Source organism: Leiobunum rupestre, chromosome 6, assembly GCF_980474605.1.
Source record: "Leiobunum rupestre chromosome 6, qqLeiRupe1.1.hap1, whole genome shotgun sequence".
Classification (NCBI taxonomy): Eukaryota; Metazoa; Arthropoda; class Arachnida; order Opiliones; family Sclerosomatidae; genus Leiobunum; species Leiobunum rupestre.
In genome coordinates this window covers 25,829,702-25,851,403 of record NC_143389.1, presented here as the reverse complement: position 1 = coordinate 25,851,403, position 21,702 = coordinate 25,829,702, and the positions used below count along the sequence as shown (strand labels likewise).

At 33.2% G+C, this 21,702-nt stretch overlaps 1 protein-coding gene across 8 annotated transcripts; it reads left to right on the top strand.

Moving 5' to 3' along the window:
- Positions 1–1,447: 1,447 nt before the first annotated feature.
- LOC149940509 (uncharacterized) lies at positions 1,448–16,265 on the top strand. Of its 8 annotated transcripts, XM_090180014.1 has the most exons (12): positions 1,464–1,583; positions 4,962–5,106; positions 7,850–8,043; positions 8,137–8,227; positions 8,341–8,436; positions 9,095–9,196; positions 12,242–12,328; positions 12,383–12,453; positions 14,159–14,333; positions 14,860–14,935; positions 14,994–15,153; positions 16,108–16,265. In XM_090180014.1, exons 5-12 carry the CDS (start codon positions 8,349–8,351, stop codon positions 16,168–16,170), a joined length of 822 nt encoding a protein of 273 aa, XP_090036140.1. In that variant the 5' UTR covers positions 1,464–1,583; positions 4,962–5,106; positions 7,850–8,043; positions 8,137–8,227; positions 8,341–8,348; the 3' UTR covers positions 16,171–16,265. The 8 variants fall into 8 exon arrangements, with proteins under 8 accessions (XP_090036137.1, XP_090036138.1, XP_090036135.1 ...); XM_090180011.1 differs by lacking the exon at positions 8,137–8,227 and having other exon boundaries at positions 1,448–1,583; positions 7,850–8,010; positions 8,259–8,436; positions 15,009–15,153; XM_090180012.1 differs by lacking the exon at positions 8,137–8,227 and having other exon boundaries at positions 1,449–1,583; positions 7,850–8,010; positions 8,259–8,436; positions 15,012–15,153.
- The last annotated feature ends 5,437 nt before the right edge of the window (positions 16,266–21,702 follow it).

Genomic DNA, 21,702 nt, shown 5'->3' with positions numbered 1-21,702 from the left:
ACGTTTTCAAAATACCACAAAATGAACTCAAATAAGAAAATTGTAATTAAAATAATCACTACGGCTATAATTTTAGACGGTTGTACTTCAGTGTCCATATCGGAAATGAATTTAAATGGAATATTTTCATAAATAAGTATAAAATTTAGCCTAACCGTAATATAACCTAATATATTCTCGAGAACTGAACAAGTTCTTTGGGAATAAGAGATAAGCTTGCTATCTTCTCCTCGGCCCTATATAAGGGGGTGCATGAACAGGGGGGGGATGTCACTCTATTGTTGTTTATTTTTATATATTTTTCATAATTTTTGGAGTTTCATTTTCAAAGTAAATAGGCTTTAAAATGAAAGGTTTACAATACCCTGAAATTATTTTAGTTGGCACCCCTGAAATTATTTTAATCGAATCCCCTGAATTGATAGATATAACGGATAACGAGACCCCTGAAGTACCCATAATTACTTTACCCGATTCTCCAGAAATTGAAATAATAGATTTAACAGATACACAAGACCCCACCCTTCCCTTAGCTACAGTAACTGATTCGCAATTGGATCGTTTAAAAGAAATGACAATGGTACGAGATTATCTTAGCGAATATCAGATAACCCGTCAAATCAGTACACCCCCTATCGTTAATTTACATTCACCCCTTTTAAAACCTAGTTCAATCCCATCTGACGAAGTACGTAATTCGCCTTCGTATACGCCTATGGATGTTCCATCGCCCTTTTTAGAATCGCCTAACCCTTCCGAAGACGATTGGGGGCTTTTGTTGTCAACAAGTACGGACAGCCTTCAGCGCTTGGCTGAGAAAGTTGGAGTTGCCCGACGGGACGCGGAGGAACTTACTGCCGCTGCTGCTAGGGCGACCGAAATGTTCGAGGAAGCTAAAGCGTTGTTGGCTGCCCGTACGGCTAAAAGCCCCCTTCGTAATATTACCCCTCAGCATAATAACGACCCCATAGCTGTCACAGGCCCCTCACGAGCACCGCAGTATTCGCCACCCTTGTCTCAGGCAATAGTTGGAGGTGGTGGTTGTGGTTTAGTTGTTCCAATTCCTCCATCCTTTCCTAATTTACCAGATTCTGTTAAAATATTGAATAATAATGTCCAAAATTTCCCAAATTTCGGACTAATGGAACGGACTTTAAATGTCCGGTTAGAAAATAATATCGAAAATGGTATTTATACGTTGATGGAAACCCTATTGGAAGAATGTTTGCCTTCTGATATGGTTTCGGTTTCATTCCAAATTCACGTCAGTTTCCGTCGTAGGGACCAATTAGATTTGCAATGGTTGATGACGTATATAGATGAAAAAAGTTAAAGATCCGAGAACGACGGTAGTTTCTTTGAAATAATAGTTACGGTTACTTTTAACCGAGTCAGGCTACCCCAAGGAGGGATGAAGGAAAACGGCGGGGAAAGCGACCGAAATCATGATTGATAGTTTCTATTGCTGAAGGTAAAATGGGGGGTGGATGGGAGAGGGTGAAGGAAAAAGCTGTTAGTAGCGTCTGCTACGACGCTTCTGTACGATCTGCCGACGAATTAACCTCGTGTTCGTATAACCTCGTGTATGTATACTTTTATTTGGGATTGTTATTAATAGAATCATCTTTTACTTATAAATTATAACAACTGACAGAAGTTTACTTTTAATATTTTTTAATTTTATATTGATTCCATTTACGATTAATATTGTATTTAAAGTTCGCAATGTCAGACGACTGAAACGAGTGACTAACCAAGGCTTATATATTTAAAACCCTATTTTTCGGCATATTATCCACCTTGAATTGATTGACTTCATTCAAGATATAACTTTCAGAATTAAAGTAGTCATATTTTTAACCTATTATGTAAAAATAACTAATACAAAGCCATTTTGGGCCTTTAAACCACCAAGTCTCGCACACTAGCATTTTTCAACTAGTATGGTTAAAATAGCGCATTGAAATTAGTATCGTGTTTGTATTTGAAGCAACGAGTTGGGAATTTTGGCTGTAGCGGGCTACTCCAGTTATTTTTACAGGATTCTTTAAAACTGCTGCTCAGTGTAAAGTCTCTTCACTATAGAGAGACGCAACTCCTTCAAAAACCTGGGGTACGATTTTATTTGCTGAAAATGACAACAGTTTCTGGATGTTTGGAAGCGCGGTTGGTAGAGCAATGGGTAGCAGAGTGTTTAGCTCTTTCGCCTCGCAGCAAGCGGAGCCGCATTCGATTCCAGCTTGTGGCACTGGGTGGGAACGCGGACCAACTCCTGCGTTGAGGTTGAAAGTTTTCTTCCCACTGGTTTAAGGGGTTTTCCCCCGAGCTCTTACATTTACCCTTCCTTAAAAACTTGTTGAATTTAAAGGTAATAGTAAGTGTAAGAGCTGTTGCGTCTTGTTGAAGGGCTTGCCACCACCCTCCTACGCATCGTAACGCATCTACCTGAATTAATGGCTTTAAAAGTCGCTTGATGACTTAGGCCTTGGGTATTAGCCTAGCTGATTATTATTTCCAAATGTAAAACCAAAATTTCCTTATTTGAACTAAATTCCGAAATTATTAATGCTTTAGGACGCTTTTTAATTGTTTCGAGAATAATAGTGTGTAGCTAAACTCTGATTTCACTGCTTCAAAACTCTGTTCACAGTTTTTTACTTATTCGATTGTATATCTGGTACACTAATGGAGCAGCGAAGGTAAATAAAGTAGTTTGCTTTCAGTTAAGACTTAATTTTTGTTTTTTGAGTTGCGCTATCATAAATTAAATCAATAAAAAAATTGAAACCTTGGTAGTAAATTCACTAGTGACATCCCGTGCCTGCGAATTGCCATCGCGGTTGCCTGCTTCGTCATTGAATGACAACAAAATTATAACTAAATAGGAATAGGAAGTTGTCTCTATAGCAAAGCGACGTACACTGTCTGTGGGTTATATGCTAGTGTGTGTTATATTCATGAGCGGGTTATATATGTGAAAATTCAACTAAAATATGGTTTTAGTATTTTAAATACTTTAAAAAATTTATTATTTTAATGAGTTGCGAATTTTTGTTGTTGCAAATTGTATCTTGTGTGGGTTATTTTATTTTTTTTACCGGATTCTAAAAAACTGGGTTATATGCATGTGCATGTTAGGTGTAAGCTTCTAAAGAAATAAGGCACGACTTAAATGACCCCCATTATATAACAATTGAATATGGTGAGTTGAAGAAAAATATTTAAAAAACCTCTGACTAATGTAATTAAATTTTAATATCTCAGGGTTGGCTCTAGCTATGATCAATAGCGACATAAGACCCAAAAGTGTGTCAGAATGGTAGATTTCTACATAGAGCTTGTCGCGAAATGAGAAGAGAAAGTAGGAGAGGGTTTAGATATATGAAAAAAATTTGTTTGCAGCTTATAGGTAGGTTGCACTAGGAGGGGTTGCTGTTCCTAGCTCCTCGATTTTTGTATCGCCATTTTGCTAAGTTGCTCGTGCTACATAATTTTTCATTTAAATGGAAGGTAGGTCTTGAAATTTTTACATTTTGTTGACCAATTATAGAACATCGAAAAAATTTCGTATTTCAAAAGATAAGTTGGTTTTCTGGCATATCAGTTGAGTCCAGAAATAATTCCATCGGAGTGTGATGACGAAGGGTTATGCCTTATCGCTGTGGTTTTTGGAAGGCATATGGCCGCCAATTTAACGATCCAGTTGCGAAGACGTCAAATAAGTTGCAGTAATTACTAATTCTAGACACTACGTAAAGTGCAACCTACCTCTACTGCTGTGCAACTTCTCTCAAGTTTTTTTGCTAGCCTATAATTGAATTTTATGGGTGATATTTTAAATTTGTAGGATAAGTTTGAAAATAATAATGATTTAAAAGTTTGGATATTTTATTAAAAATATTTCACTTGTTTTTAACTAATAATAATCAATTAATAGTTTTCATTAGGTATTATTTTGTTTTTGCCTATTTGGTTTATGAAAAGAGATCTTAATAAACCGTAGTACTACTTGGGGTAGCCGCGGCTTTTAATCCGCTGTGAGTTTTATTTTATCAATTTTTGGTGGTTGCGGCTAACACCTCAAGCTGCCTATTTATCAGAAATTTTGGTAGTTCTTTTGATTTACACGTTAATAGCACGTGTGATTACGTACACGCAGGTTTGTGCACCCATTACATATTTAAAGTCTAACCAAACCAATTTTGTGTACTCTGTGAACAGTTCTTACAAAAAGAATGAATGAATGAACAGATTTAGGTATTTCTAAGATCATTGAGAGATGACTTTGACATAGACTTGTATACTTTATAGTATAGTACTTTATTAGTGTATGCTAATCTATTGTGATTAGCCCTAAAGCAAAAGTGCTTAAAATTAATCAAGTTGCATTCCCTAGTTGAAGGAGGAGTGACTTTCATTTTTTGAGAATTATAAAGTAAAGAGCCAATCGATCGGGCATCACCACAACCAGATGTAAATGTCCATTACTGGGGTCCATCATCTGCGGCTAAGCGCTATGACGGGATAGGCATTCCAAGTGTATTTTTATACATATTTTTGTTTCCCACAATAATTGCTCCAGGGGGCCATGGGTTAGGTTGGTTGTCATATAATAATCAGCTACGCTAATACCCAAGGCACCACCCTAGGCCCAAGTCATCTAGCTACTTATAATGACTTAAAACAGGTGGCTGGGTTACAAGCCCTTCATGCTACGCTAGCCAGCAGCTCCCTACACTTACTATTACCATTTACCTTATAATGCTCGTCTGAGATAGTCAACAATCATGAGATTTCTAAAGACTGATAGAATAAAGCTCAGAAGTGTAAAAATTAAATTGGTTTAAACATTATTTATTGAATGTAATAATTTATCTTTGAATGAATAATATTATATTTCTGAGTAAATAAATTTTAGGAAATGTTACAAAAGTTCTTGATCAATTTTCTTTACCTTTAAGAAAGGTAAATAAGCACTGCAGTGATTTGTCCTTGGCCATTATGAGTCATAAACCAAAAAAAAGAGAAGATAAGCACCCTCCCAGTGAGCACAAAAGGGCCAAACGAAGAAGATTACAAACTAGGTACAGGCTCATTGAACAATATGTAAGTTTCATGAAATCTATATTTTGTAGAAAGTTAGAATAGCATGTAAACATTTTTTTAAATACATTTCAGAAACTTATTTTGAAATGATAGGCATTCTAGAAAAAATAAATCAGCAGTTGTGGGTCGTTTTGGAATGGGTCCATTAGCACAGTTTGTAAACTGCCCAAACCAGAGACTTAGTTATGCTTTGTGGCCTTCGCCATATAAATAAACATGACCTTAATGTAAACAGGCAGTTTATTGGTTCATTTATTAATCGAAAGAAATTATGCAGCTAAGGAGTGATATTTTTCTTCCAGAATTATAATTTAAATAATATTATAAAGTGAAGATATGCACTCTCTTTAATGTATAGCTAATTGACTACATTCTCGACTAAAAGTTTTTAAATGAAATTTGAAACAAAGGGCGCGTCCGATTTCTATACCGATTTACATTTCGTCCCCGTTATCCAAAAATACTTGGAAGAAGCTTAAAATATAGGAAAGGTGTACTTAATTTTGAGTAACTGATTAAATTAAGAAGCTATTAAACAGCATCCGCTATTTATCTGGTCACAACCGGTCAATTTCGTTGCAGCCAGGGTACCTGACCGACTTATCTTACATGCTGAAAATGTCAAACTTAATTGTTTCAAATATTCCAGGTCATAGGCAATAATAGTCATCCTTCTGCATGTTAATGGTCTACTTCCGCATTCAATAAAAAAACTATTTAAAAAAAATGGCTAGTGCTTGAGACATTCCGGCGATATGCGCACTAATATTGGGATTGGTGCAGCAGCTGGGCTTTAGCTTTGGGGTCTGCCATATTGCTAAGAAGTAACACTGTGTTTCAGTTGTCTGTTACACATTATGCTTCTAATATTTTGATTGTATTCGGATTTTTATCTTCTCGGTCAAAAGGGGGTAATTTTAAATGAGACGCCCTAGTGAGAAAATTTACCTACCAAAGTAATCGCTTACGAAAAACGTGCTTGGGAAAGTATAAACTCAATTTTGATAAACGAGCTTTTAAGAAACCAAACCCTCTTAGAAAAGCGATAAAAATTTACGTTTATGACAAAAGCTCTCATTAAAACTGACTCTGATAAAATACGTTAATGGGCACATACCAGCGTCTTTTATCGCTTTGCTTGGAACGCCTGGGGCCATTATCTCCCCCCCCCCCCATTACTGCGAACATGTAAATACAAATCCCATAAATGTATTTAAATTACCATTTTTATTATTTGTATAGTAATTAAAATACTGCTGGTAAATACTACCCAACACTGTAAATCAGTTATATGATTTTTTCCAGCATTTCAATTTTAGGAAGTTTTATAAATCATCACTAATTGAATAGTAATATATTAATTAAAACCATAGCAGATTAAAAGTTAATGGCTCTTATAATAACATACTTCATCAATTAGCTTCCAAAATTGATCATCATCACCTTTCAGGAGGCCAACAGAAACATAATAATAATTCAGTCAAAGTTGCAAGAGAAGATTTTACAGATGGTGTATAGGGTACCCTCTTAGTAAATGCTAAAGCTTCAGCCCCACTGAGCTAAATAGGCTCGTAGCAAATAACTTATACTTGAATTGAAAATAATTTCCATAAACCAATGGTATATATTTAGTTAAGTTCACTGTCTTTAATATTGCTATAACATTTATTTACATTCCAAAGAAAGACCTCCAAAGATATTCAGATAATATCAGTCTATCAAATATTTAACCTTTGATTATGTAAGTTTGATTTTGCAGTCTTGAAGAACTTAAACCCTCTTACATTTTTTATCCTGTAAAATTCCTATAAATAGGGAAATACAGTCCTGCAATTCTATATTATGAATTTTGCCTTATAATTCCTACATAAATTTTTGGTACTATTGACTGTTAGGGAACCCTGTCAAAGGTGAAAGAACTATGTTAATCCCTAGTTTCAACATTGTATTTTTCTCAAATGACACACCACTTTATATTTCCAGGCTAGTATTTTAAGAAACCAGGTCACAGTTGCTACCTTTGGGAAAATTGAAAAATTTTCATGTAATAACTACCCTTACCAAAAAATAAGTTGGACTTAAGTTTGTATATAGTTGGTATACACATTTTAGTTGATATTAAGCTATCAGCATATTTCAATAAACTAGTTAAGTTGGTTTTTAGTTAAATTTAGTTACAAAAACCAATTTTAAGTAGTTCCTAGACAACTTATTTTTTTTAAGGGTAGGCCTGTCCTTTTTAGAAAATAGGTTTATACATAATAACAGACCTCTACTGATAGTACAGTCGCTATTTAGCTAGGTAACTACTCATTTATATCACGCTAGTACCACTTCATCATACATAGCTTTTTTCACTAGCTAAAGGTCAGTTTTGCACTTGCTAAACACCAGGTATATTTGATGCATAGATAAGTAGTTCGTTTGACATATAGCTATCAAAATGAATAAAATAGGTTGAACCAAGTTAAAACTTCTCAAAAACATTTTTATTTAATGGAAAACATGTTGAATCCACTAAAATACCAGTTTTGTTTTGGTAAGGGTTATATGTAGAGTAATATTATTAAAATTTGCCATGTAGCACCTTGTCAAGAACTTCAGAGTAAATTCTGAGAGAAATGAAACGCTTAAGTTTAAAAAAATGCTGGAAGGTCTCTAGCCCTTAAGCGTGGAGAGTAACCATCATGTACTCTGCTGCAAGAGGTGAACATTTCTGCAATAATAATTTTCTTATAACTAGTGAAAAAACAGCCGTACAGAGAAAGTGAGCACGCAACTGGAGAGCTTAGGCTGCAGTCACTTAGATACGAATACAAAAAGAAAGGTGTTACTGTTCATCCCAGAACGTTGTGACCAGTTTACCTCTCTGGCCTGCTCAGGAGAAAGCTGGACTTTATAATGGTTGGTCCTATATAAAACCTCACACATATACCAGTAAGAATATTATTCTTATTAGTTCAAGTATTGAGAAGAAAACTTAAATAATTCCAGTTCTTAAATCAGCTGATAAAATTATTTATAATTCAGTTTAGATCCTAGAGGTGTTTTGTGCCATTAATTGATGAGTTACGTTTAAGACATAGTATACAGTTGGAGTAAAAATTAAACTTATTTTTATGTAAGCTTACTTTAAACTTAAACTGTTACAGATTGATGATTTGTATGATAATGAAAATATTTCTTCATTGTTTTTAACAATTAAAAATGGTAAAATCCATTATCACAAAGCAGGCGTTGACATGAAAAATTTTAAAAAGATTAAAGACCTCTTCGAAGAGAGTATAGAAATTTCAATAAAATCATTAAAAAGAAAGAGCAGTGTCGTTGGTAAGTTATTATTACTAATTATTAATGTGTAACCTATAAATACATAGGCAGGTGAAATTTTTCACACTTGAGTGAAAAACGTAGCATTTTATCCAATATCTAAAGCACATAAATTAACATAAACCATTAACTAAATATTAAATAGAATGACAAACTTTGCTTCTCCACTACTTTTAAATCTTAAAAATATTTTTCCTATCTTGTCAATAACTATTTATTTACTTAAATGTGTTGTTTTAAAATCCAAAATATATTTTAAAAACAATGTATACAAATTCTGCCCAAAATTTAATGTTGATTTTTCTCCTTATGACATAAGGAGAAACAAGTGCTGCCAGACCAAAATGCTGCTGTTTCATGTACAATTTTTCAAACAATCTTAAACTATTTAAAACTAACAATTAACTTTTCAATTAGATGATTTTTATAATACTTTGCATGTGAAATTGTAATTGGTACATTGTTAATGGTTTTGTCAGGGAAAGGTCCGCCCTGTTTATTTTGTTTTTGTAATTTAATGCATATTGCACAATCAAGTTTTATTTCAATATTTTCACTCAAACCATTAAAATTTGTTACCTATAGTAAGCTTACTTCAAGTTTGTAATTTTTTTTTGAAATTTCAAATAAATACCTGTATTTTTACTTATTATTTCAGACAGCCAAGCATTAATGCCTGAAAAAGTATTTCCGCATCCAGATGAGGCTTTTGTGTCGGATATAAGAGAAATTGTGACTTCTTCAGTGAAACCATACAAGAGTAAGATAAAATCAATATTAATATCACCTCTTTTTTTATAGTTAAGCCTAGTGAAAAGCTTCGTTATATAATCAAATATCAGTAACCATCAGAAAAAGACCACAAATAGACTCCAAAAACCATGTCTTGATAAAGAGTGAGTGATAGAAACACTTAATAATCATAGTTACAATTACTACCGCTATATGGATAAAATTTTCAAGTGAGCCACGTATCCCCTGAAGTAAAAATAGATTTTACTAAATTGCTCACTGAATAAAAATATTATAATCTCCTATTGAAACATACTCAAATAGAATTTTAGCAGGGTTTAAGTTTTAAGTTTAATTTTTATTAATTAATGAGTGGCGAGGAGGGCAAAGTCGACTAGCGATTGATATAATAAATATAAATAAATACAATAATAATGTTAAGAACACTCCAAAAAATTCATTTTACTTAAGACAGTGTTATTTAAAAAAAATATTTATACATTTTTTAAGACATTTGATTTGATTAAATGGAAAGTTAAAACCCTCTCTATGACTAAATAAATTAATTGTCACCCTCACTATACAGTGATGTTACCAATTTTTAAAACTACTGTATTCTCCCTTTGAAAGTTTCAATCAATTCAATCCACAATGCATAAACTTTTTGAATTTCATTTTTGAAATAATTTGTATATTTGAAATGTCAATTGGAAGCATTACAGCGAACATAATTGAGCCAAATGCCTTTGTGATCTACTGTTAATATCTTAAAAGCATTTTTACCTAATTGACATTTTTTGAGAATAGTCCCTAACAGTGGCAAAAACTGACAAAACAAAGTAGCTAAGAGCAAATTTTGGCATTAAAATATAAGCCAAAATAAGTAAGTTTTCTTCTCATATCAATGATATCATTGTTCTATAATGAACCTCAGGTTTAATCATAGAAATCTCATAGGTAACTAGAATGCTGCCGCCTACGGCCGAGCTTGACGCCAGTTCGCCTTGAACCTTCAGCCAATGAGAGGCCGTAGAGTGGTTCCGCCAAGGAGGATAATAGCTGAAAACTATTCGTGAGTTCTGAACCGTTCAACCAGTCCCCATGCACACTATTCGGCAAAAAAATTCTAGAACTACCCAAATGCAAACTATTCGCAGACAAGAACCTCTTGTTGAACCGTTCGGAACCGTTCTTAATGGTACCTGCTCAAGAGCAAGTACTGGCCGGAACTCAAGGTTGAAATCTCTAAAATTCGTCTGCACATCGGGCTGCGTACGTCAAATTGTACGAATCACAACTATTCGTACAAAAGCTCTGAACTATCCTGAACTTTTGTGTGACGTCACAGCTCAGTCCTAGGCCGTTCTCTTAACGGTTCAGAACTCACGAATAGTTTTCATCTAACAATCCTCCTTGGATCCGCTACTATAGCGGGAGATAGGTGACGTCATTCTCTCTGGTGACATTAAATTCTTGGCAGAACCACTCTTTGAGCTCTGATTGGCTGAGATCTGGCTATCGTCTGTCACGGCGTTTGGCCCATTTGCCAGTTACACGGCAGCATTCTAGTTACCTATGAGATTTCTATGGGTTTAATTTAAAAGAATAGTAAAATTACACGTTTCAAATGATAATAAGTTAAAAAGTGTTGAATGGTGACTTCGGTCTTGAAAAAGTTAAAAATAGTAACTAAAAAAATACAGCAGCTGATTTGAATTTTGGCAGAACAAAAAAACTTGAAAATTAGGCATAAATTCTTTTATTCTCTTACATTTTTCTGACCCAAAATCTGGTAAAATGGCCCAAATGTAACATTTTTGTTCTGAAATATTTTCTGATAAGAAATATTTATTTTGGTCGTGTCAGAGCTAACGATTATTTTAATATTTTTTGTCACCAGATATTTACCACTTCAGAATAGTAACAGTTACTTATAATTTGAATTCAAAATTGTTATCTTCATTCTCATTGACAAATACAAGGCTTCAGAAGTCATTTAGTATTTTGTAAAATGTAATAAGGAACCTGATGTGACTGTAAGGAATCTTTTTAATTCAGGTCTGTCCATTGCCTTAACAAGAAATTTCTGGTAATTTTTTTTACCTGATCATGGGATTTAGTTGCATTTTTCTCTAATGTCAGAACTCTGGTATTTCGCATGTAGCGATAAGTTTGCACGATACTGCTTGCTGCACGTCAAACCTTTTTGTATTGACTGTTTTATATATTAACTATAATACTCGCAATTACACTTCAATTTTTCCAATTCTATTTCAACATCCGTACATCAATTTTGTATTTAACATTGTCGATATTTCTACACTTATGGGAATCACTTAAGTGTGGCGAGAGAGCTGGTGCTATTTTTTTATCTCTTATCACAGTCCTTTCCATGCTGAGATTGAGCTTTCCATATTAATAAATCAGTTATTTTATTCATACTGATGCCAATTTTTTACAGATGACTCAGACTATTGCTTAATCTTCGACAGATGTAGAGATTTTAGCTACTGTATGTATAGCTAAAATCTCACCTTATAAGGTGAGATTACTTGTTCTGCAGTCAATTCCATCAAATTGCGCAAGAGAACTTTTTGAATGAAACTAGTTGAAAATCTCTTTACCCACAAATCTATAAATGTACTATTAAAAATAGTAATTTTTACTAAATTTTTGTCAGGCTATTTGACTACTCTAACGTAACTTCCAATTTCAGCTTTTAAAATTTTCTATTGAAAGGCCACAAATTAATTTATGAATCCTATTTTGTGATTTAATGAAGAGGAAATTTTGTAAAAAAAAATTACATATTTCTTCATAAGTTTTAAACTTGTAGATGCCATTATAAGTAATTGAAAAATATAAATTGTTTTTCTAAGAAAGTTTTAATAATTTTTGGGGAAATTTTCACGAAAACTTTTAGGACATTTTGATTTATTTAATGCAAAACCCTACAAATGTAAAGTTCTAAAATATGTCACTAGATAGCAATAGCATTCCTGCTAAAACACTAATTCCATTGTCAAAGCTAGACAACCTTTTTAACCAAATGGACTATTTCTGTTTTATTAAGGAAATGGAAAATTTTATGATCCCGAAAACATTCCGGAATTTTGGCCATCAAATGAGCCATACCATTCAATGAATAACTCAAATACTGGTAATTTGTAACATGAAAAGCCATTTTATATTATATTAACAATCCATTTTTTAGATGGTCACAGATTCAAGGAAAGCAATTTTCGGTCTATTTATTCAAGTTGGTTGAACCATAACAACAAGAAAGTGACTATTTTTTTAATTTTACTTAACATTCATGGATAAATGTACACCAATGCTAGGTCTCTGGCAATGAGGTAGAATAAATAGAGATCCAAACCAATCTGGGATTCATGGGACACGTTTTATTCGAGTAGGATAATTAGGCTTAAGTTTCAACTCTATCGAATAGTGTTGGCACCATCTGTTTCTATAAGCAGACACTTTTGCAAAATATAGTAAGTTTTAGTTTTCCAATAACACGATAGATGGCGCCAACACGATTTGATTAAGTTCATTTTGTAGGCCTAACTCTTCAACTTAACAAACACTGTCCCGCAAAACGGTAGGTCGTGGAAGGCGGATTTGGATCTCTATTTATTCTACCTCATTGGTCTCTGGCTCAGCTCATGAGAATTAGGAAATGTACTTTGGGCTTAGGCTCAATCTCACTAATTTTTATAGTTAACCCTTGGTCTCAGTCTCACAAATTTTAGCACTCAGTTTTTTGAGGGCATGTCCTGGGCTAATTATTTGTTATAATCTACTCGAGATCTGAGATCAGTCTCACATTTTTTTCATAATAAAGCTAAAGCACACTTTTAATGTTATTAAACATAAGTACTCATCTCAGTCTCACAACTGTTTTTCCAAATCGTGGACTCATCTTAGTCTCAGATGCCACAGTCTTACTTTAACATGCATTATCGTATAATTGGTGTTAACAATCATCACTGCAAAATTTGCATGTGTAGCCCGAGTCAATTACTGGGCATTCTACTGAAATTTCGAAGTTATTGCAAGGTTTTCTGAGTGACTGAGCAATTACTGGGTTCACAAGATAAAAGTAAACAAATAAATCTGTTTGACTATTTTAAATTTATAGTCTCTCTTCTCGCCGTTGGTTTTTTACTCGAGTGCCAGCTGGTCAAACTAAAAAATGGACTCCTATCGGGCTCAAAATTGGCTTATTTCGAGCTTGCATAAATTTTTGACTCTCAGCTCTGGTACTGCTCATAAAATGGTAATGGGCTCAGCCCAAGCTCATGACTATTTATATGTATGACAATGGACTCATCTCGGGTTCACAACAGTATTTTATAATTTCAATGATCTCATCTCGGGCTCGGTATTTTTATGAGTAATTATACGGGTTCGGGCTCAAATGAAAAGACCAGAATAGTTAGGTCTCCGCTCGGACTCTTTAAATCTTTAAAATAAGCATGGTATCGGACTGAAATGTAGCTCGGGCTCACGAGCCTGTATAGGTATGCATTCATGTAACTCGTAGTAATTACATGCAAAAAAATTTCACTACAATCTTATGAAGTTCTGATTTCAGATCATTTTGTCTTCTGTTTGCCTTAGTCACTAGACCCAAAAGATTCCACTTATTTAAATCAAAATGTTATGAGGGAAATGTTATATGGTTGAATATTTATATTTCAATATGTTCATGATAGTAATATATCAACATTAATTTGGAGGAGGTTAAATTGGATTTGTTAGAAATCTATTGGCTCTTCAGTAATATTTATTATAAACCAATATGAGGTTTTTCAATATGCTAGAGCTATATTTGGGTAAGCAGTATTGGTATTATTAGCACCTTTAAAATACTCTTTTATTTAATTACTTAATACACTTAAATGTCTTGAAAAATAGTTTTTATTTATTTTGAAATTGTTTTTAATTTCTAGTAACGTATAAATAAAAAATTAATTTCATTCAGGTTAATAGAGACACTGGACCAAAATCTGAAATGGAAAATGATGTTGCTCCAGCAAACCATTCTGAGGTTGATTCTGTTGCACCTTTGCCAAATAGTGCATTAAATAAATCTGCAACTAATCAATCTCAAAAATTTAAAAGGAGTGCTAGCAATTCTGAACGAAGTTCTTGTTCCAGTAAGTGAATTGTTTTAATTTGACTAAGGATGACTATTTTTAGGGTCAATTCCATTACACCTCAAAGCCCATTATCCCAATTGTTTTGGTAGCTATAAGCTAGTCCACCTTGTAAAGTTAAAAAAAAAATTATTAGCCAGTAGCATCCCTCTCCTTTATTGAAAAGGGAAAAGTGTCCTTAATTAATGCTTATGAACTAAAAAAAATATTTACAATATCTCTAAAATTGATGTTTTGTTTTGTTTTTGAGTTTGATATTGAAACTCCACCATTGAATTTTTCCATATTGTATTAGTGCATATCAAGTGTTTTTGATTTAAATTTAGATAGCTTAAGCTTCCAAAGAACATGAAATATATTATTACAACCATTGAGGTCCTAATTTATTCTAGCATTAATTGATATGGAAAAAATGTAACAAACTATAAAGCTCTAAAATGTTTTTCCTGTCACTATAGACCACAAATATAACTCATCTGAAGTAGTAATACTTGAGCCAATGTTTATATATCTTATTTTATACTAGGCACTGGTACCCGAGCATCAAGTTCCGCATCGTGTGTTCCTGCTGATAGTCCATTTTCTCTTTCCCCACAATGCCGGTTGGTTTTTGATGATATTGATAAGTAACTTTACATTTCATGTTTTAATCTTAATTAGGAGTTTTGTTGCTAGCAGTCAGTCCTCACACTCAGATGGTGGGAACTACATACATGGTGAGGAACTGGCATCGAAACCTACAAGTTTAATGCTTCCAACATTAGATACAGAGAGTGAAAGTTTATGCAGCTATCTTCTTATGAATAGTGACCAGAAAGATGTTAGTAATATTATTTTTTAATTAAAACATGGTTTTCAAAGTTGTCATAGAGCAGAAATACAACAAATTAATTGTAAAAACTATAAAGAAAGAGGTAATAAGATACTCTAGTGATTAATAAGAGAAGAGCAAAATTTTGTGTAACTAGTCTTTTAAGTTAAAATTTTAGAAGGGTTGTTACAATCAGTAATGTAAGAAAAGTAATATTTTCAAATAGTTTGCACGGGGTTTGAATTATTTTGTAATATTTGGCTCTGGACTTTACAGAGTACTTCTCATTTAAAGGGATAATGAAAAGGGTAAATAACCTATATGTTATCAATTCCTTAACCAAAAATATACTTACATTACCAAAAAAATTAAACTATTTTTAATTAAATTAAAACATGGAGAAAAACGGGTCTTGGTGATTTCGATATATCCAAACTGTATTCTGCACTTGTCTCGATAATAAAATCGCGTTTTACTTACTTATTGGCTCTTGAGACTGGAAGTAAAATGCGATTTCATGGGCTGCCATTGCCGAATCGGAAAAAGCGCAGAATACAGTCAAAATGCATTGAAAACACAGAGGCCCGTTTTTCTCAGAAGTTTTTTTAATTGTGTAAGTATATTTTTGGACTTATTTTTGGTTTAGGAATTGATAAAAGATAGGTTATTTAAGCTTTTCATTATCCCTTAACACAAACTTGTGTACAAGAAGCCATTCTTTGAGCAATTTTAAACCCCTTGCCAACCACATAATGTAATCTATTTTTCTTTCTTTTTTTTTGATGTTGGTCACCCATTTGGGCCCCTTGTAATCTTAAAAAATACTCTCAAAATACTCCCAAAAGGGCTTAAATTTTTTATATTGTCTCAAGTATATTGATGCATGTTAAAACTAAAGTTTGGATAGGGTTATTTTATATTTTCTTAATCAGTATAACCAGGATATTTTTTTTTATCATACAGGAGTTGGTATGTGGCATGAAGAAACCCACGATTCTTTTTTTGAGGAAGGATTCTGATTTATGAACATTTAAAACTTAATTCTATGAATAATTATTTCTTAACCAGACTAGTCAAAACAAATGTATTATTTTAATAAAAAGTTTTTATTTAATTTTGAATACATGTGTGACTAATTGATTGTTGATAAGTTAACTAGTTTTGTTAGAAGTAGTGTTATTCATTTTGTATTGTTCTAATAATCCGTGGCTGGATTACTTAGTTTGTTCAAATATCTTTTTACAGTTTCAAATAAAAAATAGTGAACAACGACTAGTAACCACCCATCACTAAGGCGACGGGAGAGGTAGGCGCCCATCAATAGGAGAGTGTGAAGATGGACAGACACAGACCGAATGACACAGTTTTCTTAATCGGATTTTTGTTATGTCAAATGACAAAATTAAGGAAAAAAATATTTTGAGTTTTGGGTACAGGAATCTTTTACAAGAGCTATAAGTAATTGTATAACTTGGCCCCCTTACTACTTCATGCAGTGTTTCCACTTGGCGCAGTCTATTTTTTCCTCTTTTAAGCTGAATTTGTATTATTGGTTTGAAATGAAAGATAGAGAAACTTGAAAATAAACAAATAAACCTATCTACAATATTTGGTGAACATTCAAAAGGGAATTGATCCCATCTCCATCACTAGCGTTGCGTCCTAGCTTTATCCTAAATAACTTAAAACATACTTAAGTTTAAATCAAAACATTTCAATATAATTGGGGAATGACTACTGATACATTGATTGTGTTCAAGATTTTTTGACTGCCGCTACATTCTTCTATATCTTGTGTACCGTGGTGCCATCATACAGCAAAGCTTGGAATTGAATTTACATACATAACACCCCCTAAAAGGGGTTGAAATTTTCAAATAGTCTTTTTTAGGTGAAAAAGTGGTTTACCGAAATATTGCCTGAACTGTACATTTAACGGCAATAGACTACTGAACATGATTTGTTGTACATGTCAAAAATAATTTTTTTACTTACCTAAAAAGAATCTTGACGCAAACAACCTAAATTACATGAAATGGGCTATTACGTACTACTTACATATTTAGTTTTTTCAGTTTTAAAAGAGTTAATACTAGCAATAAATTTTACTTTGGTTGGTAGTTTATTCCATATTTGTTTTCCTAGGTATTGCAAATTTTTGACATTTTATCGACCCTTTTAACATCTGTGGTTCCCATCTGGGTTATGCTTTTTAATTTTTCAGTATTTTTGAAGGGATAAAATAACATGAAAACAGTCTTTTGTTAAGTTTAGCTTTAAACTCAGTTGTTCCAAGTTCTTTACAATCGTTTTGTAATTTCAATAGAGCATTATCAACTGACTCGTCAGAAGTGAGCAGTGAATGGTCATCAGCAAACTCGAAAGATGTTGAGGAATTTAAACATTTGTACATGTTTTTAGTATACATATTAAAATTAGGGGGCCAAGAATGCTCCCATGTGGGACACCTGAGGTTATAGTACTCTTATTAGATTCAATTCCGTTTATACTGACTGCCTGCTTTGTTTGATAAATATGATATGAACCATTTCGAGACGTCAGGAGACAAATTACATTCATTAAACTTATTAACTTCTTGTGATTTACACAATCAAAAGCTTTTGATAAGTTTATGTAAATTATACATGTCATAGTTGAATGCTTAGGGATAAAACCAGATGGATTACTATGAAGCATATAATTTTGTGTCACATTTGTTAACAGTTGGGTTTTTCGGGAATTTTTGATAAGTATTGCAGAATAGAGATGCCTCTATATGAGATGGGATCTTCCTTGTTCCCAGACTTAAAATAGAGACTTCGGCTTCTTTCCATAGGGATGTGAAACAATTTGTTTCAAAAGATAGATTTATAATTGTGGCCAGAACTGGAGATATGAGGGTCGCTAAACCCTTTATTGTTTTAGCAGAGATACCAACAGTACCTATTGCGAAACTATTTTTGAGTTTCTTGATATAACACATGATAGTCTTCTCGTCAACTTTTTCAAAGTTAAATTGGGGGAATAATTTCATTGTTATCAGGAGAGGCGCAGTTATTTTGCGATTGGTTATAAAGTGATGGTTAAAAGGTTCAGTTATATATACATTATTTACATTTAAAGTTTGAGAGTTCTTTTTTATGGCTTCCAGAAGTCTCTGGACAATTAATATATTTACTCTCAGCAATATTAACAGCCTTGTTAGCCATATTTCTATAGTGTTTATAATCGTCGTACAGGTTTTTATTTTTTATTAATCACTTATAAACCTTGGGTATTTAACTTCCTTATAGTTAGCCATGGGGGGTTATTTAAAGATTTCCTCTTGGTAATAAAAGGGGCATGCTTGTCTAAATTACTAATAGTTGTGATAAGGACTGTTGGACCTCTCTTACCAGATTAGCAAAGTTTGTTCTATTATAGTCTTGAATTTTTATCATAGTTTTCTTGATCTTTGGGCATTTCGTTTTCCTGATGCACAAAGTAATGTCATAGCCAGAAGCACCAAAAGGCGTGATGCATGCAGATATAATTGTTTGGGGGTGTGATATGTAGATATGCTCCAATAAAGTTAATATAGGAATATAATTTTAGAATTTTCATAGTAAAAAGGAACAGATGGCGATATCTTATTTCGAAAGAGCACTAGCACGGTAATAAGGGGTCGAGCTAGCATATTTTTCACACTTTGAAATGCTACGCAATGTTGCTACAGATGTGCAAATACTACAGCCATATGCTTTGTTGGACCCTTCTTGGGGGGGAAGAGTTGTGATTTTACCTGCCTCAGCACCTTGGACCAATAATAGAGGGACTGGTGATGCCATCATACGCTAGACAGACGATCAGACACATACTTGGAGACTAGGCTCCGTGCAGGTTCTGCCTCACTAAATCCAGCCTTTGCACCCTCCATAGCCAAGGTTCTCGTGATGCCCTTTGTGGTCAGGTATCCAATAAAGTTGAAGTTTATTGTGCGTCATACTTATTTATATTTAAATTTTTTATTGAAAAATTTGTACTATATACAGGAATTTATTTAATAAAAATGCATAAAAAATGGTCTTTTTATAATCCCGTATTATATAAAGGTTGGTGCATTTAAAATTAGTTATATTATGCAAAATTAACACTTTTATACCATAAATGTTTTTATTTTATAAAAATAATGGCTGGTAACAGCACTACACCACAAATGTTAAATAGAGGAATTCAGTACCAATCCAAAGTTTTCATCACCTAAAAAACAAGGAAGTTAAAGCAAAATTCATATTCTACCAGTACAATTACAATTAAGTGGGCTGCCCCAATGGTAAAACCATGAACTAAACACCTGTTAGTGTTTTCTCAGTTAACTAAAAGGGAAAATTAAGAAAAAAAACCTTCACTATCAGTGGTGTTGTAAGGCTTTGTGGGTTGGGTACTAATAATGTGCTCTCCCTTCCCCTATTGGTTTTTGTCTAATTGTCAAAAGTTACTAATTTTTCAGTTTATATACATTGAATATGATAAAACCCTAAATTTGTAATAAAGTTCTTTAATATTATAAATAAATTTGTCCATAATGACTTATTTACCCTGAAATATTGTACGTATAAAGTTATAGTGGTCCACTCATCCCAAATTTGTAAATGATGAAATAAATATTTAGTTTAATTCTGTAAATGTAAAACATTTGGTAAAATCTTCGTATAAAAACAAAATTTTTCTAAAGAAGTTTTGGTACCCAGGGGGGCAGCACAGTTAATAAAAATTTAAACATTTGTTATAGCATAGGATACACCACGAAAGAAAAATAGGTTTAACATCAACAAAAAGCTTTTAGGAACGGTTCACAAATTACAAAACACAAAAGCAGATCTTTAGCATTGGCTCACTTTTGGTCATTGTCATTTTGGGCGGATTGATACTTTCAAATAAACAAACAGTTTATATATTCCAGTTAAACGATGTCAGGTATGAACCAGTAACTACAACTCTGATTTTTCTATAAAGGGGAAGCCCTATGAAAACTGTTTATTTTGGCATTTTATAATCCATTTTATAGGCGTTTGAATTAAGTTAAGAGAGGGTTTGTTTTCTAAAATGGCAGCCATGGCCAAAGCTACAAGGTGATACAACTCTATTGCCTCTTCTTTGAACGAATCAGGAATTTTGGTAATTTCTAAGACCAATATAATTTTATAATTAACCTTTCCTTTAAATCAGTGGCGTAGCCAGATATTCATCCAGGGGGGGGGGGGGTCGAGTTATGTGAATGTTAAGAGTGGGTCAAGAAGGGGGTGGAAATTTAGTACAGTCAAAGGTAGACCCAAGGGGTTGTCTGGACCGGGAAACACCCCCCCCCTTGTCTACGCCACTGCTTTAAAGTTTGACCACTGCATAGCAAATTTTAAATAATTAAGTATTTTAGATAACTTACATATGTTAAGCACTACTTGTCTTTTGATCTTTCTTAAAAAAAACAACTGTAGAATTTTCCATACCAGACTTCACCTGTTTATTAACAAAATGGTAAAAAAATAAAAAATAAATGCTTATGTCTAGAATATTTTAAAAAGGGTGTTTTGAAGAAAAAAGATAAAGGCCGAGTCTAGATTCACACCCCGTGAACGTAGCCAACTTTCTGCGTCCACACCCCGTGAGCGTAGTCAATTTGCTGCATCCACACCCCGTGGATCTAGCTCGTATGCTACGTTCACAGTCCCAACCACGTGACCTTGCATTGACCAATGAAATATCTTCCTTCAATTCTAATTGTTTGGCCGTTTCTTTAAAAATATTTTTCCACGTTTCTGTTTTCTCTTGACCGAATTTGAGTAAGTTACACGTATATTTTTTAATCTTCTCTAACAATGGTTTTTTTAACTATGTATATTTTAATACCATTCCGTTTTAAATTTTTATAGGTACTTTAAAATAGCCTGTAAGCTTAGGTTGTATAATTTAGGTAGTTTAAAATAATTAAATCCAAACGATTAATTTCCGCGGAACTCATGCCACGTGTAATATATTCGAATTAAACAAAGGACGTTTAATTATAATTTACCAAATTCAGCCTTTATTATGTCTATGCCTTTATACATCCTTAATTATTTATATTTAAAACTCCTTGTAGTTTTAAAATGAATAAATCCAAACGATTAATTTCCGCAGAACCCACGCCACGTGTATTCGAATTAAACGAAGGACGTTTAATTCTGATTTACTAATTACATCCTTTATTATGCCTATGCCCTTTTACATGATTAATAATTATTAATAAATCTAACCAATCGCGTAGGGAGGCGCAGTGTAGTTGAATCGAAACAAAGAAATTTAAATTGATAAAACGTCCAGTAGAGCCTCAAAGCCCAACATCAACTTTCAACAATCCATTCAGTTGACCAGGTACTTGGTTCAGGGCAGAAAAACCCTGGTTTGGATTTTCCATATTGTAATGATATTAAAATTAAATATTACTTAGGTCAATTAATAATTTTTATTAAATGTCAAGTCTGACCTGGTTGATCCCTTTAGAAATGAATCCGGCCTGGGATTTTCTTACGTGTGGTAAAA

Bases quoted from the DNA above. Each gene is read 5' to 3' on its own strand.
- LOC149940509 (XM_090180010.1), top strand. The intron at 12,329-12,382 runs GTAATTTGTAAC...TCCATTTTTTAG, and splicing joins AATGAATAACTCAAATACTG to ATGGTCACAGATTCAAGGAA. The intron at 12,454-14,158 runs GTGACTATTTTT...AATTTCATTCAG, and splicing joins TGAACCATAACAACAAGAAA to GTTAATAGAGACACTGGACC.